Source organism: Gopherus flavomarginatus, chromosome 10 (genome assembly GCF_025201925.1).
Source record: "Gopherus flavomarginatus isolate rGopFla2 chromosome 10, rGopFla2.mat.asm, whole genome shotgun sequence".
NCBI classification, from domain to species: Eukaryota; Metazoa; Chordata; order Testudines; family Testudinidae; genus Gopherus; species Gopherus flavomarginatus.
In genome coordinates, this window is record NC_066626.1 from 25,923,363 (window position 1) to 25,943,532 (window position 20,170).

The 20,170-nt window shown below is 43.6% G+C and overlaps 1 protein-coding gene across 7 annotated transcripts in view; it reads right to left on the reverse strand.

Annotated features, from left to right (window-relative positions):
• The window catches only part of CCDC150 (coiled-coil domain containing 150), a 44,778-nt gene extending 27,059 nt beyond the window's left edge, over window positions 1–17,719 (reverse strand). For 2 of the 7 annotated variants that reach the window (XM_050969480.1, XM_050969478.1), the window contains exons 1-7: window positions 17,267–17,435; window positions 16,806–17,026; window positions 16,501–16,679; window positions 15,072–15,140; window positions 12,226–12,342; window positions 5,475–5,604; window positions 952–995 (exon numbers count right to left, since the gene is read on the reverse strand). In XM_050969480.1, the coding sequence (XP_050825437.1) occupies window positions 952–995; window positions 5,475–5,604; window positions 12,226–12,342; window positions 15,072–15,140; window positions 16,501–16,679; window positions 16,806–17,026; window positions 17,267–17,412 (906 nt within the window). In that variant the 5' untranslated portion in view covers window positions 17,413–17,435. Of the gene's footprint in view, window positions 1–951; window positions 996–5,474; window positions 5,605–12,225; window positions 12,343–15,071; window positions 15,141–16,500; window positions 16,680–16,805; window positions 17,027–17,266; window positions 17,535–17,621 lie in introns of those variants that run through there. The other 5 variants (XM_050969474.1, XM_050969475.1, XM_050969477.1 and 2 more) reach the window with 5 other exon arrangements.
• Between the last annotated feature and the right edge of the window lie 2,451 nt (window positions 17,720–20,170).

Consider the following 20,170-nt stretch of genomic DNA (forward strand, 5'->3'; position numbering starts at 1 on the left):
CTTCCTTTGACAAGGATAGCCAAGATTATGATACGCCAGTTAGCCTTTTCTACATGTGTATTTTATTTATTTGGATAGTCAAGCACAACCTCATATCAATTCAAAACACCTATTTGCCTTTACTGTCAGCGATCTTGGCATCATCCTTGACCCTAAACTTTCCTCCTGCCACAAATCCTACATCTGCTCATCTATCACCACTGATGCAGCACTGCTTATGTATACCAAGCCTTGACATCACTAAAACCTTTTTGCTTTCAAGCACAGCTTTGGGCTGCATATACACAGACCGCATACAGACTGTAAGCTCATTGGGGGCAGTGACTATTTGTTGTATTTGTACAGTGCTGAGCACAAGGAGGTCTTGTTACATCACTCAGTCTCCTACGCACTACCATAATACACAAAATAAATAATAATGGATTAGAAAGTAAATAGCTTCTTTCTATTGCAGCCACACTTGGAATTTTGCATTCAGCTCTGGATTCTTCACTGATAGGAACCCTTCCCCATAGTAGTAAATACAGTACCCCCAAAAATCAAAGACAAACCTAGATTAGGCACATAATTTGTGACATTAATTCCTGTTTTGCTAACTGTTCAGTAGCCTTTAAGGGCTTCTCTTACACAGGGAATTCAGAAAAATTAATCCAAACTAACTAAAACGTGTGAATTTAAAATGGATTAGTTGAACCACATTAAGCCCCTGTGTAGACATTCTTACTCAGAATTAAAGCAGACTTCATTTTATTTAGCCTTGAGTCTCTGGGTGGCATTTGTTCACATAAAAAAGACGCTATCTAATCTTATCCACATAACACTCCCTGTACATGAGAGGAATAACAGAGGGTCTGCAGGTCAGGACTGAGGTACAGTGGTATTTTGCTTCTTACATTAGAAAAAGGAGAAAAATTAACTCCTCCCCCCCTCCAACAGTTGTTTACAACTTACTTTTGCTTCTTCACTGAGCTGGGAAATGATGCAGTTTCTGGAATCTAAGGCAGAGCAAAAGCAAAACAAAGCCATGAAACTATATGGTTGTAAATCAAAATGTCACCTTTTTAATTAAAGTGCGTTGCTTAGGTAACTGAATATGGAACAAACGTGCAAGATTTCCATGAACATGCTGCTGTGTCTGATAACACTTTTATTGATGGATCTAACCTTTCAGCAGGATCACTGTAGAGCACATCCTTCCTTCCTGTTAATCACAGGCAAGACTACTACTATTTTTTTTTAAGAGGAAAGTACACTATTGTACCTCTCACTTATGCATGCAATTACTGTGATTGCACATGCATCCTGGGTAATTGTGCTCATAACCTGAATTATGTGGCAATTGTACACACAGATTATGTGCAATACCATATATGTTTTGTGTCTAAAAACTCAGGCCCCTAGTTTGAACACACACACAAGGTACAAAAAGAATGCACTTGTGTTGGTCTGAATGAACTATCTGTATACCGTGCCTCTTCCAGTTCTGCACTGCTTTTGAATGAGATACTGACAAACGTGAAGAGGACAAGAGATACATGAATGAAAAGAATATAAAAATGAAGCCAATCAAAGATTCTTGGTTACAACATCCAAAGTACATTGTGGAAAGGTCAGTCAAAAGATATTTTAAATAACAAAGGAAGAAAGCCTTAATAAGAAGGATAATTTCACTTTTACTTTCCGTATTAATCTCTCCCCCAGAAGTAAGCAAACTCCCTTTGGAGAAGCTAAAGGAAAAAAAATTAAATGAAAAATACCATTTCATTTCTTCCTAATTCAATCTGTGGGGAAGGTATCAAAGTACTTGGTGACAAGCTAAATTCCCTCTAAATTCTTATTGCCACTCGGCTGCCTATTAAGTACTGCATAGGTGCTCAGGGCTCCGGCAGGGAGAAATGCCTCTCCCCAAGCCCTGGACCTACCGTGTCGCCCCTCCCACAGCCCAGCCAGGCCCCGCTGAGGGGACACGCACCCCATCCCTGGCCCCAACTCAACTCAGCCCACCCCTGCTGTGGCTGGGGGAGAGGCGCTTCGCTTCAGCCCAGGTGCTGCTGCAGGGAATCCTCTCTCTCTCTCCCTTGTAGCCCCAGGGAACACCAATGCACCCCAAACCTCTCAGGCCCAGCTCCACCCAAGAGCCCTCAGCCTCTCCCCCCCCGCAACCCTCTATCCCAACCCTGAGCACCTCATCCCCAGCCCCACCCCAGAGCCCACACTCCCAGCCAGAGCCCTCACACCCCAACTCTCTGCCCAAACCCTGAGCCCCCTCCCACACTACGAATCCCTTGGCCCCACCCCGCCGTGTCACACATCACCTCCATATTGGTGCACATAACAAAATTCAGTCTGCATGTGGGTGGGAAAAATTAAAGGGAACACTGGTGACAAGTATCAGGTTTTAATCTTTTAGTGCATACTAGAAATTTACTAAGTTTCAGCCCAAATTTGTCACTTGGGTAACAGATGGATTTTTGTTTGGGGGAAAAGGAAACTGTTCTGTGTTTGTACAGGAAGAGAGCTCTCTGCCACCCACCCAATCCTACTATAACAGCATAGCAAGATTCTGTTTTCATACCCAACTAGTGGGTGTTAGAACCCTTAAGCAAGCTGCAGGTTAATTATAGCTATCTCATTGAGACAGATATGGCTCATTAAATTTCACCCTGAATATAAAGGAAGAGGGAGTGGCTCTCTGGCAGAAGAAACTAGAATCTGGAACAGACAGGCCTTGAGGGAAGAAACCCTAGGAAGAACACTTAGACAATATTGAGGATTTTCTGGGGATGGGGGGCAGGGATTTTATTTTTAAAGAAAAAAGCAGATCCCAGGAGGCGTGGTCCTTTCATTGTGCGAGTGTGTAACTTTTGTTTGAAATTGGGTGGAACTTCCACCAGCGTACTTCACTGAAGCAGGAATTCCTGATCAGATCAACTAAATTTTCATTCACTGACATCTTTGTTCTGAGAGGCTGTTGTGTTCCCATTAAATCCCTCCCCTGCTTCACAGTGCTTCTCACAGCATCTTCCAAATTATCTAAAGGAAAAGTGGTCAGGGAACTTTTCATGCTGTGCTATCTTACACCACTACCCATAGCTCCAAAAGACCAAGTCATTAGCAACCAGCATAATAGCCAAATATCAGTTCAAGAATTAAGTCCTATGATTACTCACTAGCTCAAATCTTCTCTGTAAGAGACTCGCATTGATGAAATCCATTAAGAAAATTGCCATCATTCTATTCCCTTCTCTCTATTATTACTGCAGCTACTTTTCCTCCAGCTAGGAAAAGTTTAAGCGGCTTCAGATAAAACCCAAGAGAAGTCTCTTCAAGAGTTCATCACCTCATAATTAGCAGTCCTCTCATTAGCCAATATAGCTGTAGCCTATCAGGAGGACGCTACTAGCTTTGAAATGATGGACCTCAGTCACTCAAGCCTCTGCTGTCTGGTAGGGAAGGTGTTGTAAGGCTAACAAATCAGAATCATAGAAATGTAGGATTGGAAGGGACCTTGATAGATCATCTAGTCCAGTCCCCAGCACTGAGGCAGGACTAAGTATTATCTAGACCATCCCTGACAGGTGTTTGTCTAACCTGTTCACCTTCCTCTGTAATTCATTCTAGTGCTTAACTACCTTTACAGTTAGGAAGTTTTTCCTAATGTCTAACCCAGGGGTATGCAACGTATGGCACATATGCCAAAGGTGACACGCAGGCTGATTTTCAGTGGCACTCTCACTGCTCAGGTCCTGGCCACTGGTACAGGGGACTCTGCATTTTAATTAATTTTAAATGAAGCATCTTAAACATTTTAAAAACCTTATTTACTTTACATACAACAATAGTTTAGTTATATATTATAGACTTATAGAAAGAGACCTTCTAAAAATGTTAAAATGTATTATTGGCACGCAAAACCTTAAATGAGAGTGAATAAATGAAGACTTGGCACACCACTTCCAAAAGGCTGCTGACCCCTGGTCTAACCTAAATCTCCCTTGCTGCAAGTTAAGCCCAGTACTTCTTGTCCTGTCTGCTGTAGTTAAGGAGAACAATTTATCATCCTCTTCTTTGTAACAACCCTTTATATACTTGAAGACTTATCGTGTCCCCCCTCAGTCTTTTTTTTCCCAGATTAAACAAACACAGTTTTTAAAATCTTTCCTCATAAGTCATGTTTTCTAGACTTTTAATCATTTTTGTTGTTCTCTGCTGGACTTTCTCCAAATTGTCCAGATCTTTTCCAATGTGTGATGCCCAGAACTGGACACATCATTCTAGAGGAGGCCTTATCAGTGCTGAGTTGAATGGAAGAATTACTCCTCGTGTCTTGCTTAAAACACTCCTGTTAATACATCCCAGAATGATAATCGCTTTTTTTTTTGCAACAATATTTTATTGTTGACTCTCATTCAGTCTGTGATCCACTTAACACCCAGATCCCTTTTCTGCAGTACTCCTCCCAAGGCAGTCATTTCCCATTTTGTGTTTGTACAACTGACTATTCCTTCCTAAGTGTAGTACTTTGCATTTGTATTAGTGAATTTCATCCTATTTATTTAAGAACGTTTCTCCAGTTTGTCCAGATCATTTTGAATTCTAATCCTGCGCTCCAAAGCACTTGTAACCTCTCCCACCTTGGTATTGTCCGTAAATTTTATAAGTATGCTCTCTGTGCCATTATCCAAATCATTTATGAGAATATTGAACAGAACTGGACCCAGGAGATGTCCCTGCAGGACTCCACTCGATATGCCCTTCCAGCTTGATTGTGAATCACTGATAACTACTTTCTGTTTTGTTTTTGCAACCAGTTATGCACCCACCTTCTAGTAGATTTATCTAGGCTATATATCACTGGTTTGTTTACGAGAAGGTCAAGTGTGTCAGTATCAAAAGCCTTACTAATATTGAGATATCACATCTACTGCATCCCCACATCCACCAGCTTGTTGTCAAAGAAGGATATTAGGTTGATGTGTGATGATTTGTTCTTAAGTAACAGTCAACATGGATTTGTTATCACCCGTTTTCTTCTAGATGCTTACAAATTGCTTGTTTGGTTATTTCCTCCATTATCTTTTTGGGTACCAAAGTTAAACTGACTGGTCTATAATTCCCTGGGTTGTCCTTATCCCTCATTTTATAGATAGATACTGTATTTGCCCTTTTCCAGTCCTGTGAGATCTCATCTGTCCTTCACGAGTTCTCAAAGATAATCACTAATGGCTCAGAAATATCTTCAGCCAGTTCCTTAAAAGTGTTCTAGAATGTATTTCATCAGGCCCTGCCAACTTGAAGATATGTAACTTATCTAAAGTAACTATTAATTTGTTCTTTTCCTATTTTGGCCTCAGATTCTATCCCATTTGCACCGATGTTCACTATGTTAGTTGTCCAATCACTGCTAACTTGTTTGGTGAAAACTGAAACAAAAAAGGCAATATTCAGTCCTAGCTGAGAACCTGCTATCATACCCAGGTCAGCTTTCAGCTGTGTACACTCCTGCCCCAGCTGTGCAGTTCTCTCCTCCTCCTTCTGTAACCTCTCTCGGGCAAGCTGGACATCCTTGTGCAGGCCATGGCAGTCCTGCTGCAGCACCTGTACCTATAGGGATATCACACAATCAGCTTGTCTCTGGGATATAGAGTTTTATAAAAACATGAGCATGTAAGCAAATTTCGGAATCCAAATGGTTAGCCTATTGGAGAAGAAAAAGCTAATCAGATTGTTTCAAGCATAATGTTTTAAAGAAGAATCACAAAAAGCAGGTAGTGGGGTATCAGAGGTTGTAGAAAGGGTCCCGATTACCTGCTTATTTTACGCAGTCAAGCAGGTGGAGCTAGAGATAATAAAGATACATATCATAAGATACATGAAATCAAATTAGCAGGGTGGCCAGCGATTGCATTACCAAGGATCACAGAAAGACAGGCTTTGTGGATCTGCCCGAAGGCAGACTGTTAAATAAGCAAAGTCTAAACGTATGAACCATTCTGTCTCTTCTCGCACTACTTATCAAAACTGGACATTGTGATAAATACAACCATCAGAAAGCATGAGATGGATTAAATTAAACCATTTTCTCTCCTTTTAATCCAATCTTGTTTTGCTCATTCACTGTTAGTTTCCTGTGTAACTTGAAGTCTGCAAGAATCTTATGATAACTAACAAAAGCTAGGAAAAGGAGAAAGTATGAAATTTCTATTAACAGTATGCTGAACAATTCCAGAGGCAGCAGAAGGGACCTTGAAGGAACAGAAATTAAGTAGATGCTTGACAGCCCAAAACCTATTTTCCCAGGATTGACAAAATACATAAATAAATCACTGTTTGCTCATTTGATTAATTTAAATGTGACTAAATCTCACAACCTGTTTTGTTGTTGTTTTGTAGTCCTGTTGTAGTGCTGTGGATTTAGAAATGTTTAGGCAGCCTTTGTTGCCTGGATTTTTTGTTGTTTATCTGAAGTATAACTAAATCACTCTCTGCATTCACCTCCTTCATGCTTCACAAGGGCTTCATATTGCAAAGGCACTTGTGAACTGAAAGTCACCTTTGTTATTGTAGGAATTCCTGGGGAAAACACTGTTACTCCAGAAGGTTTAAGAACTCTATGTAAAATCTTCAGAAATGTTGTTTTCTAGCAGAAAGCTGTACCAGTACTTTGCTAGCTGATACAACTATGCATATTTCTTTTTAAAGTTCAATATTGTTTAGTTACTTATAAAACACTGAAAACATTTGTACTATTGATAATATTGAAAAGACCAAAATAACCCAAAACCCTTAACTAAAATTAGAGAAATTGCCAGCTGAAAAGTTAGGATAAACCAGTCATAATTAACTTCCTTCACCTTCTGGTGTGTCATGAATATCAATGTAGATTCCTTAATACAACCACAATACATACAGAGGCTTTCCATAAGAATGGCCACACAGGGTCAGACCAATGGTTCATCTAGCCCAGTATCCTGCCTTCTGACGGTGGCCAGTGCCAGATGCTTCAGAGAGAATGAATAGAACAGGGCAATTTATTGAGTGATCCATCCCCTGTTGTTCAATCTCTGTTTCTGGCAGTCAGAGGTTACGGGACACCGAGAGCATGGAATTGTGTCCCTGACCATCTCTATGAACTTTTTTTTTTTTTAAACAGTTATACTTTTGGCCTTCATAACATCCCCTTGCAATGAGTTCCACGAGTTGACTATGCATTGTGTGAAGAAGTTTGTTTTAATTCTGCTGCCTTATTCATTTAATTGGGTGAGCACTGGTTCTTGTATTATGTGAAGGGGTAAATAACAAACACATTTCTCCCCATTCCATTCATGCTTTTATAGACTTCCGAGATATCCCACCCTTAGTTGTCTCTTTTCTAAACTGAACAATCCCCATCTTTTTAATCTCTTCTCACATAGGTGTTTCATATCCCTCATCTCTCCCCTCCCCCCCTACTTTTTCCACTTCTAAAAGCTCTTTTTTTAAGATAGGGTGAGCACAACTGCATGCAGTATTCAAGGCGCGGGTGTACCATGGATTTATATAGTGGTATTGTGATATTTTCTGCTTTATATATCCCTTTCCTAATGATTCCCAACATTCTGTTGATTTTTTTGACTGCTGTTGCTCATTGAGCAGATGTATCCAGAAAGCTATCCACAATGACACCAAGATCTTTCTTGAGTGGTAACAGCTAAGTCAGATCTCATCATTTTGTACGTACATTATAACATGGGATTATGTTTTCCAATGTGCATTACTTTGCATTTAGCAAAACTGAATTTCATCTGCCTTTCTATTGTCCAGTCACCCAGTTTTGTGAGATCCCTTTGTAACTCCTCACAATCTGCTTTGGATTCAATTACCTTGAATAATTTTGTATTGTCTGTAAACTTTGTCATCTCACTGATTACCCCTTTTTCCAAATCAAGTAGGAGTATAGTGAACAGAACTAGTTCCAGTACAGATCCTTGGGGGACTCTGCTATTTACCTCTCTCCACTGTGAAAACTGACCATGTATTCCCACCCTTTGTTTCTTATCTTTTAACCAGTCTTATGGGCTTTTCTGTTATCCCATGACTGTCTACTTCGTTTAAGAGCCTTTGGTCAGAGACCTTGTCAAAGGCTTTCTGAAAGTTCAAGTACACTATATCCAGTGCATCACTCTTGTTCATATGTTGGTTGACACCCTCAAAAATTCTGAGTGGTGAGGCATTGCTTCCCTTTACAGAAGCCATGTTGATCTTCCCCAAAACTCATGTTCACCTGTGTGTCTCAGAATTCTGTTCTCTCCAATAGTTTCAACCAATTTGCCTGTTACTGGAATTAGGCTTCCTGACCTGTAATTGCCAGGATGGCCTCAGGAGCCTTTTTTAAATTTCAGCATTCCATTAGCTAACCACCAGTCACCTGCTATAGGAGCTGAGAGAAGTTCCACATCAGTTAGTAGTTCTGCAATTTCCTAGTTGAGTTCTTTTAGAATTCTTGGGTGAATACGAGCTGGTCCTAGTAACTTATTACTGTTTAATTCATCAGTATATTCCAAAACCTCCTTTATTTACACCACAACCTGGGATATTTCCTGAGATTTATCACCTAAAAAGAATGGCTCAGGGGCGGGAATCTCCCTCACATCCTCTGTAATGATGATTGATGCATTTAGCTTCTCTGCCACGGTTTTGTCTTTCTTGAGTGCTTTCTTCATCTCCTCGATCATCCAGTGGTGCCACAGGCTTCCTGCTGCTCATGTACTTAAACAATTTTTTGCTGTTAGTTTTTGTGTCTTATGCTTGTTGCTCTTCAAATTCTTTTTTGGCAATACTTGACTTGCCAGATTGTTGCTCCTTTCTATTTTCCTTATTAGGCTCCAACTTCCAATTTTTAAAAGAGGTCTTTTTGTTTCTAGCCATCTTTTACTTGGCTTCTGAGCCATGGTGGCATGTTATTGTTTTTTTTTTGTTTGTTTTTAAGTTTAGGGCATATATATAGTTTTGAGCCTTTATTATGGTGTGCTTAAAAAAATCCCATGCAGCTTACAGGCATTTCACTGGTGACTGTTGCTTTTAATTTCCATTTAACTAACCTTCTCATTATGTGTAGTTCCCCTTTTTGAAGTTCAATGCTACTCTGCTGGGTTTCTTTGGTTTTCCTCCCTACAAGGATATTAAATTTAATTGCATTATGGTTGCTGTTACCAAGTTGTTCAATTATATTCACCTCTTGGACAAAACCCTGTGTGCCAATTATAACTAAATCAAGAATTGCTTCTCCCCTTGTGGGTCCAGAACTGGCTGCTCCAAGAAGCAGTAATGAACAGTGTCTAGGAATTTTATCTCTGCCTCCCCTCCTGAAGTGATATGTTCCCACTCAATATGGGTATAGTTGAAATCTCTCACATTACTATTGGGTTTTCTGTTTGTGTAGCCTCTCTAATCTCCCTGAGTGTCTAACAATCAAAGTCACCCTCCTGGTCAGGTGATCAGTGGTATATTCCTAATGTTGTTATTCACGCATGGAATTTCTATCTATATAGATATCATGACATTAAATTCATTTAAGATTCTTACACATTTGACTCTAAGCTTTCTTTCACATATAATGCCACTCTTCCACCAGTACAACAAGGAGTCCAGTGGCCCCTTAAAGACTAACAGATTTATTTGGGCAGAAGCTTTTGTGGGTAAAAAACCCACTTCCTCAGATGCATGGAGACAGACTAACACAGCTACCCCTCTGATACTCTATCATTCCTATATATTTTATACCCTGGTATAACCATGTCACATTATCATTTCAGCAAGTTTCTGTGATGCCTATTATATCAATATTCTCATTTAATACCAGGCACTCAAGTTCACCCATCTTAGCATTTAGACTTTTTGCATTTGTATACAAGCACTTACAAAATTTGTCATTATTTAGTTGTCTGCCTGCACGCTGTGTAATTGAATAGCACTTTTTTTTCCATTTGACTGTTTTTCTTCAGTCCATACCTCTGCTTTATCAACTTCTATCCTCTTCTCTTTACTAGGCTATGGAGTATCCCCTCTAATAAATCCTCTCCTAAGGGATGGGTGGGTTGGCCTGAATTGTGTGCACCTCTGCACCTGTTGCCTTACCTTCAACCCTTAGCTTAAAACACTTCTACAACCTTTTTAATTTTACATGCCAGTAAGCTGGTTTTGTTTTAGTTTAGGTGGAGCCCATCCTTCCAATATAGGCTCCTCCATTCACAAGAGATTCCCCAGTTCTTAATAATCCTAAATCCCTCCTCCCAACACCATCGTCTCATTCAAAATCCTGCGGCTCTGCCTATCTAACCAGCCTTGCACATGGAACTGGAAGCATTTCAGAGAGTGCTACAATGATGGTCCTGAATTTTAATCTCTTATCTAACAGCCACAATTTGGCCTCCAGGACCTCTTTTATCTTTCCCTATGTCAGTGGTACCTACATGTACCATGACCATCAGCTCTTCCCTAGAAGTGCCCATAAGTCTGTACAGATGTTGCAAGAAGTCAGTAACCCTTGCACTTGGCAGGCAATTCACAGTGTGGTTCTCCTGGTCATCACAAACCCATCTATATTTCTATTAACTGCATCCCCCCCATTACTATTACTTGTCTCTTCCTAATAACAGGCATCTCCTCCCCAGAGAGGTATGCTTTGTGGGAGAGGATGTCACACCCCAATGGCCCCCTCCCTCAAGGGGGCCCCTGGAGAAGGCAGATCAGCATTGTATATTGCTAACACTATTGCAAGCATTGCAGGACGTTTTGGGAAGGGTCAAAGGTGTGAGTGAGTGTGGAATGGAAGATTCTTTTGCAGGTTGTGAGAGGCTAGAGGGGGAAGAAGGAAGAGAGCAAAGAACGGGTTAACTCCACGCTCCTGCTAGGCTCAAAAATATGATGCTGACTCCAGCCAACTCCAGGCCACAGACAGCACACATCTGACTCTCGGCTGCCTGCCAAGAAAGAGGAGGGCCCGGAATCCATCGACCAGCTGTGAGAAAGGAAGATTCAGCTGAACAGACTTGCAGATCTAGCCCGTAACAAGCAAGGCAAGCAAAGGCCAGCACAGAGAAAAACAAAGAGGACAACAAAGTCTAGCCAGTGTGTTTTGGGAAAGTTAAGGAGACCACAGAGAGCCGGTTTTGACTGGTACAAAGAGCATCAGGAGCAGAGGTCTCTGAACGGAACACCCCCAGAGGAATCCAGGACTTAAAACCCTCCTTAGAGCTGGAGCAACTCCAAGATCACAGTGGACCCCAGACAACCTAGGCCCAGGACAAGAACTCCCATCCACCTCTCCCCCTCTTCTTCTTACATTACACCCAGGCTTGGCCAGCGGCGGGTTGTGTGGGTGTGAGCATGAAAGTGGGTTAGGGCTTGGCGCACTAACACTTTCTTCCTTCCTTCCTCTGAGTGATGTGGTGAACCCCTCCCCCACCGCAGCACTCTCCACTGTTGTTTTAGTAATTTATTAATAAAGCTTTAAAACTTAGACACTTGGTGTGTTTCTTCATCTCCTCCCCAAACAATCCTATGGCCTCAGCCTGATCACCTGATGCCTCAGGCAGATTGGTAAGAAATCTGTCACACAGATACTGTGACAACATCTGGAAGGAGGATCCCAACTATGGGATTGTTTCCCTTTGCTTCAGCTTGATGTTCTCCTTCCCCAAGGCTCATCCTCCTCAACAGCACAGGGGCTATGAGGCGGGGCCAGGACTGCTCTACTGTGTTCAGTAAAGTCTTATCTCTGTCCCCCTTAGCTCCTCCAGTTCAGCCACTCTGATGTCAAGCGCCTGTACTCTGTCTCTATGGACCATGAGGTGTTTGCACTGAATGCACACATATGCCATCCACCCACAAGGCAGGTAATCATATGTGCTGCATTCAGTCCAATAAACTCTATCACGCTCACTCTGCTGCAGGACTTTCTGCTTGCATTATTTTTACTTTTGCTAGAAATCACAATTGCCAATCTGTTTCTCTGCAGCGCATTCACATTGAATTGCTTGTCAACTTTTAGACCTTTAACATCTCATTATATAATCAAGATTTCCTTTTCCACCCCTTGCATACTGAAGCTGAGTGATTACAAAGATATGTTAACTGCTCTCTAGGAAGAGCACTCCAACCTCTTATTATTCTTCCTGCTAGGAGGTGAAAAAAAAATAAGCGAGAGACAAAGAAAAAGTGCAAGAGGTGCTGTGCTTCTCCAACCTGTTCCCGTTCCGCCTCTACTGTTATCTCCATATCCTGCACACGTCTCAGCATGGTTGCTTGGGATTCCTCCAAAGACTCCCGCAGGCTTGCCTCTTGGGAAAGCTGCTCCCTTAGCTACAAGAGACAAAACACCGGGTATGTGGCTGGAGACAGCACTAAGTCATAAAAATTGAAGATTAAATGAAGCAGATAGAGGTTCAATACAGCAAAGCAGCCATTATTAGTAATATCCAGTGATTTGTTAAAGGTGATGTAACACTATGGAGTAAGTATTTCATGGAGCTGGTAAAGCAAGGAAGCAATACCAAACAACCCACTCAGCTATGGAAAATGTATTAATAACAAGACAGATTTGGCACCTGGACCAAAATTTGTGTTTACTGATAGTGGCAATTCTACTCCCTACAGTGTGCTCAGAGACCCAACTATTTTCTCTGCCTCAAATCTTACTGCTCTTGTGCCACATTACCATTCCTCCATGTAAGGGCCTGCTGTGTCTGTCTTCCTCTGGACTGAGTCAACATTGCTTCTGAACATGTTGGAAAGAGTCACTGCAGAGATGAGGCACTTCTTCCACTGCAGGGACTGAGCTAACACACTGGGCCTGATTTTGTTCTCATATCAGTGCAATTCCAGTTGACTATCAATGTAATTGAGACTAGAATCAGGCATATATAGTCTCCACACCACACTCAAGACTCAAAGTTCAATTCATTGCAGGGTAGCATACTGTGTTACTATGAGACTCTTGGGTTCATTGCTAAAAGGGGATAGCTGCTATTCAATAAGGACTAAGCAGCAACTCTGTTTCCCCCAAAACCCAATTCAGCTTAATCTCCCAGGTTGGAATCTATCATTTTATTAACACGCGTTTTATATACACTGAAAACTTCTTGCTGCAAGATTCTTCTGTGAAAGCTTTCTGTAACTGGAACTACAAGCTTTAGATATATTTAGCATGAAACCTTCTATAAAAGCAAATCACATACAATATTCTCTTGACCCTATGAAACAGGTGATTCCAATCTCTGGTGTCCCCAGGAAAAGCTAGGACCCAGGAGCGTTTCTCTTATCTCCAGGTGGCGTTGACAGAACATGTAGATTACTTTGAAGCCTGATTCGCTAAAGACATTTATATCAAGTTACTAATAAGAGCCCACAATAAGAAAAGAATTCCTAGGGACAAACATTAATAAATTAGGTTATGAGAAGAGGCTTTTCTTCAGTTTGTTGCAGAGAAACCAGCACCAATTTGAAATAGGGCCTAGAACTGGGGCCTAGCTCCATGCTGGTCATGAGTACTGCCAAAATACTGAATGTTAAACATGTGAGCTAGTGTATCTGGGAACTGATACCTCTGTTCCTCTGAACTATAAGAAGAGAGTATCAGATATACAACTTTAAACATTTCTCTTGGTGTGTGACTACTATTATCTGAAGAGACTCCACATGATGCTTCAGATCTGTCATCCTCCAGTGAGTACAACACAAGTACCTAAATGCATTGCTTATAACAAGGGCCACATGTACTTCAGGGCAACCTGAACCTCAATTTTACTGCAAGGCCTACAGCCTCTCTCCAGCATAGCAAACTGGAAGTTCTATTGCAAAGTCAACTATTTTTAAAAACAGGATTTTATTTAATAATTAAATGAAAGTGAGTGATAAAATCTCTGTACTAGACCAGTGATCGAGGAAATCTAGTCAGTTACACACAGTGATAACTTTGCTTGTTTCCAGCTATTAGAAGAACCTGAAAATACATAGAAGAGGAATGCCAGGAAAGTAATTGTTGTAGTTGCTACAAGAGACTTAATCATCAATTGATGGTGTTGTGTGTGATTGTGAATGGGAGTGTCCACACCAGAAGCCAGAGAAGCCACTCACTTACACGTAAGTGTACTACTTACTTTGATATTCACTTTTATGATTAAGTTTTCAGTGTGACCTATGTTGACAAAGAATATCCACATTGTATTTGTAGTTGGAGGTTTTGATAACTGAGGCATTAGGCTTGCAAGAACAGAGAGAAAGCACTTAGCTTTTTGGCACTCCCATAAAGCACTTAGGTTTTTTTTAACTAAGGAGGGGAAACATCTTCTCTTTCCCTCCCATTTTATGGAGCAAGGTGGGCTGGAGGGGGAGGGGGGCAGGAAATACATTTTCCCAATGGAAGGAGCGATTTGAATGATCTCACCAACTGCTTCCATTAGAGAACAGAAAGGATGCGAGGTGGGTAAAGGCTTACCACCATTGCAGCTTTCATATTGCATCAAGCATCCTTCTGGCCAAAACATGATCAGGATCCCTTTTAAGTCTTTCAGAACTGCTGCTCATTCGGCTTGAGAAGTTATTAAATGATATAAGGGACATATTTTCAGAAGCTCACACCCTACTTCATCAGGACAATAAGATGCCTCATGTCTACACTCTATTTCTTTAATTAGTCCATAACAAGGTATATGCTACAACTTGTTCACTAGCTAGCAGACATTAAGTCACCAGTTCCATTTTTCGATGCAATAAAGTCATTCTCCATGATTGCAAAAAGCAGTTAGAAGATTGTAGGCTAAGGGTAAAACCTACTTCCACAGTATGGAACTCAGGTCTCTGTTAGTAACTTCAACTAACACATTTTGTATCTTGCATGAAAGACATTCTGTCTTAGGTTTGTAGATCAGGGCATGTTCAGCAGCCTCCTTTCAGATGTCAATATTCCATTCCTGGTTTTCATTGATTCACACCCAGATCACCATCCAGGCTTCTTTCCGCGCGCCCCCCCCCCCCCCCAAAAAAAAAGTCTTATCACCTCACTCTTCCTTCTAACCTTCTTTTGTGCTTACCTCCTGAAGTCTATGGTTCATTATGTGTTTTGTTGTCCTCAGCTCCTCTGCTGCAATGGCTACGTCTGTCTAAATGAGGACCAAAAAAATAAAATACAATTTTTTTTTAAGCCTCATAACTGCAGCAAAACTTTCAAGAGTATTTCAAAATCAGGCTGGCCAGTAACCCATTGCTATTGTTTTATTTACATGTCATGCTGAGACCTGGGTTTGATTCCTAGTTCTAGTCTGGTACTTTAAAGAGACAAACACCTTGTATTGCTTTTCAGCAACCACTTAAGACTATTAAGAAGATGGGTAACAGATTCCAGAACAGTCCTTTTCAGATGGAAGGATGGTAGCCCAGCTGTGGGACCCAAAGAATATATGGAAAAAATGGAGATGTTCCCTTTAATTTTTCCCACCCATGAACATAATGAATTTTGTTATGTGCACCAATAAGGTGGTGATGTGTGACATCTTCATATTGATGCACATAACAAAAATTCATGTGGTGGGGTTGGGGCCAAGGGGTTCAGCGTGTGGCATGGGCCTGGGGCAAAGGGTGGAGAGGTAGGCTCTGGGTGGGGGTGCAGGCTCGGGGAGGGCAAGGGATGACGGGTATGAAGGGGGGAGGGTCAGGGCTAGGGCAATGGCTTGGGACGAGGGCAGGGGGGTGCGGGCTATGGGGTGGGGCCAGGGATGAGGGGTTTGAGGTGCAGGCTGCCCCAGGCTGCGGTGGGAGAAAGGACTTCCCCCAGCCCCTCCTGCCACAGCAGCTTGGGGCTCTGGAAGAGGTGCCTCTCCCCAGCTGCAACAGCTTTAGCAAGGCAGGGCCAGACCAAGGGAGGGGCCCCTCTCCCTCGGCCACGGTAAGTGCAGGCAGGTCCGTGCTGAGGCCGGCAGGGAAGAGTGCCTCCAGAGGTGAAAGTAGGCCGGTATGAAGTGGCCACTGGTATGGGCTCATACACAGCTGACATTAAAGCACTCCCCCCACAGCAGTGCTTTAATATTGCTGCCCCTTTTGCCCCCCTCCCCTAGGCTGCTGGAGGGGGAAGGGGCAGCTGCCCCAGAGACTGACAATTTAAAAGGGCCCTGGGCTCCTGGCCGCCATCGCTGCTACTACAAAAGCAGCGAGCGCTGGGTCCTTTAAATTGCCGCTGAAGCCCCAAGCAGTGCAGGCCAGGCAGTGCTGAAGGGCTGGCTGGGGAAAGCTGAACCCCATCCCAGAAGCCCAGAGCCGGGCCTCCATACCGGTAAGACTCTTAAGTTACTTTCACCCCTGGGCACCTCTCCCTGCTGCTGCAGGTCCATGCTGGGGGAGAGACATCTTTCCCCGCCGTGGCCCTGAGCCCCTGCACAGGGCTTAATAGGCAGCTTCGTGGCCGTGCAGCTTAGAGGGAACATAGATCAACACACCACCATGCACACGCACAGCTAGCTCCTGTACCTTGGTTGCTGTGGCAATTTCCAAAGCAGCACTTAATCTCTGAACTTCTTCCTGTGCCTTTTCTACATCTTCTTTTGCCTCATTTAGCTGTTGGCGCAACTTCATTGCCTCAAGCTGTACAACCTTCAGTTCCTGCAAGTGTTCCTCCTGCATTGCATTCATACGCTGTTCCAGATGGACTGCCAGACAGCAAGAGAGGATCAAAAATGGTCATTATGAAGAATGCAGAAAAAATGCATCTGAAGGGCTGAAAGGGAATGAGGACAACTGCTACCAACACAAAAAACAGCTTTCTACTTCTGTACCTGCATGCCTGGGATTCAGCTCCTTTTCAGTCTGCAACCGGAAGAGGTTTAGCTTCAAGGTCTGCACAACACTCTCCAGCCGACACATTCGATTCACTAGAGATTCACAGTTCTTCCACAGCATGTCACTTTCACCTACAAACGCTACCCTGGCCCGAACAGGGCTAACAGGCTGGTGGCTCCCAGGTGTCTCTAAGGGCTTTGAATGGAAGAGATCAAGGCTGAAAGAAGAGAACATGTGGCACTATTTTGATATATATTAAATCTTGTTTCATGCCGCTGGAATGTTTCTTGCTATGCCTGATGGCTGCAGCATGTGTCTCTGCTAGCAGCTGCTACTCCCCCGAGAGGCCGAGACACGATACCAGCTCACTCAGACAAAAGTGGAACAAGTCGAGGAAAAGTTACTAAAAAAATATTGCGCCTTCCCCAGGAAAAGGAGGACCTAGTCCCAACCGTACCTCTGTCCGTTCACCCCGAGCAGCTCCAGGTCTCTCGCCAGCGCGCTGGTCTGTTCTTCAACCACACTCATCCTCTGGCGGAGCACGGCGAAGGCTTCGGGCGCGGTGGCACTGACGCTCATGGGGGCGATGGTCGGCCTGGCCATAGCTGCCCCGCACTCAGCCGTTATCTGGGGGCGACGCGGCCATGTCACGGGGCGAAGGAACAGCTGGACCCCGCCCAGCTGGGCGCCGGGCTGACCTGCCGCCCCAGTACGGGGCAGGCCCTTCGGTCGCCCCCCACCGCCCCCAGCCGCCTCCCCCGCGGGCGCTGGGGGCTGCACTCTATCGCCCCCCAGCCAGCGTCACCCCTTACCGCGCTCGCTGACACTTCACGGCCCCGTTTCCATGGAGCTCCTTCCCCGCTTCAAACCGACCCGCGGCTTCAGCGGACCCCATCGTGCGCACGCGCCGCGAGCCCAGCTTCCGGTGCACTCCGGGATTTGTAGTCCTTCCCGCGCCACCCGGACACGGAGCTAAACAGTGCCGGCCCGCCGGAGAGGCACCTGGGATTTTTTCTTCCCGAAAGCGCACGCGCAATGAACCTCCCAGCGGGTCATGCTGGGATATGTAGTTTCGGTCTCTCGCTATGCCAGCACAGAGCAACGTGGGGCAGCCTGGTGTAGTGGTGAGAACTGAGGGTTGGTAGTGCACTGTTGGTTCTCCTTCTGTATGGTATTTAAGGTGACCTGATGCTTTAGTTTCCAGGTATTGTGAGTAATCCAATTGTCACAAAATTTGAGGGTTTTTTTGTTTTAAGATCCAGCTCTTAAAGTGATATGAGTACACAAGAATCTCAGCGTTCATTTTTTTAGTCTGTTTCTAGGCCTTTTGGGTGTAGAAAAAAAAACCTTGAAAATGTGGTTTCTAAATGTTCAAAACCCAGAAGGGAAATAAAAAGGAAACAAAACATATCATGGATTTTCCTTCCGATCTATCTCACTGGGTTTTGGGAGGGCCAAGAGTTTTTAAATGCTGAGCTGGGCAAAATTGGTACCATCTTTTTTGTCCCACCTCATAATCTGTCTCAGTTTCCCTCCTCATTCTGAGGAATGTCACTCATTTAGTCCCAAAGTTACCTGTCTTTCACAACAAAAAGCGGAGAGACACTTTATATGCTTATGAATGTGAATATGATGTAATTAGAATATGCCTTATGCAAAAGGTCTTTTATAAAGTATCATTACAAAGGTCATAACCTATTGAATATATTCATCCTATTTGTATGAATGTTTAATTCTTGTATCTGAAATGAGAAATATGAAATATAACTCTGAGGTCCTATTGTAATTATGCAAAGTGTGGGCCATGAATGGTGGTTTAGAATCTTGATGGCTCTCATTGACTACAGGGGTGGCCAACCTGTGGCTCCAGAGCCATGTACCGCTCTTCAGAAGTCAATATGCGGCTCCTTGTACAGTAACTCCTCACTTAAAGTCATCCTGGTAAACTTTTTTTTGTTGCTGATCAATTAGGAAACATGCTCATTTAAAGTTGTGTAATGCTCCCTTCTAATGTTGTTTGGCAGCTGCCTGCTTTGTCTACTGCTTGCAGGAAGAGCAGTCCGTTGCAGCTAGCTTGTGGGTGCTTGGAACCAGGGTGGACCAGCAGCTCCCTATCAGCTCCCCTAAGTTCCCTGTCCAGCAGCTGCCTGCAGTTCAGCTATGTCCCTCCCCCACTGCCATCTGCTGCTCCTGCCCTCTGCCTTGGAGCTGCTCCCCAAGAGTCCTGCTTGCTGTGCCAGGGGGGAGGGAAGGAAGAGGGGGCTAATGTCAGGGTGTTCCCCCTGCCCACGCTTCTGCACCCCACTTACCCCATCTTCCATAGAGCAGAGCTCAGGACGGAGGGAGCTTGCAGCAGCTGCGATCTCAGCAAGCTGATCTAATTAACAAGGCAATTTACTTAAGGGAAATACACATATCTCCCTCCATTCCTGCTTCCCCACTGAGTGAGAGTTAACCCTTGAGGGCTAGCCAATTGCTAGTTCATCATTTAGCAGTAAGGGAAATATCCCACCCTCTCACTCCTCCACCTCAGTCATCATCACTGTGTACCAGTATTAAATTGTTTGTTTAAAACTTATACTGTGTGCATGTATGTGTGTGTGTGTATACATAATCTTTTGTCTGGTGAAAAACATTTTCCTGGAACCTAACCCCTTCATTTACATTAATTCTTATGGGGAAATTGGATTCGGTTAACATCATTTCATTTAAAGTTGCATTTTTCAGGAACATAACTACAACATTAAGTGAGGATTTACTCTCTAGGCACTGACTCCGGGGCTAGAGCTATTGGTGCCAACTTTCCAATGTGCTGAGGGATACTCACTGCTCAACCCCTGGCTGTGCCACAGGCCCTGCCCCTATTCCACCCCTTCCCCCTCCCTCCCCTGAGCCTGCCATGCCCTCACTCCTCCCCCTAACCGCCAGAGCCTCTTGGACACTACAAAACAGCTGATCAGGAGCGGGGGGGGGGGGCACTGATCAGTCGGTGGGTGGGAGGCACTGGGACCAGGGCCGGGGGAGCTGATGAGGGGCTGCTGACGTATTACTGTGGCTCTTTGGCAATGTACATTGGTAAATTCTGGCTCCTTCTCAGGCTCAGGTTGGTCACCCCTAGACTAAGGTAATTGGTTGTAAATGGTTTATTTACCTGCAAGCCTTCCTGTGTATGTGTGGGCCAGCCCATGGGTAATGAAGAATGAGATATTGCACTGACATGTGACCATGTCACATGATACTGGAATCCATCTTAAATCTGTTACTTTTCAATTTAGAAGGAGGAGCGGGGACCTAGAGAGACAAAAGATTCCTGCCTTGTGCCAAAGCTATCAAAGGAGGTGAAACAGGACAAAGGGCTGCC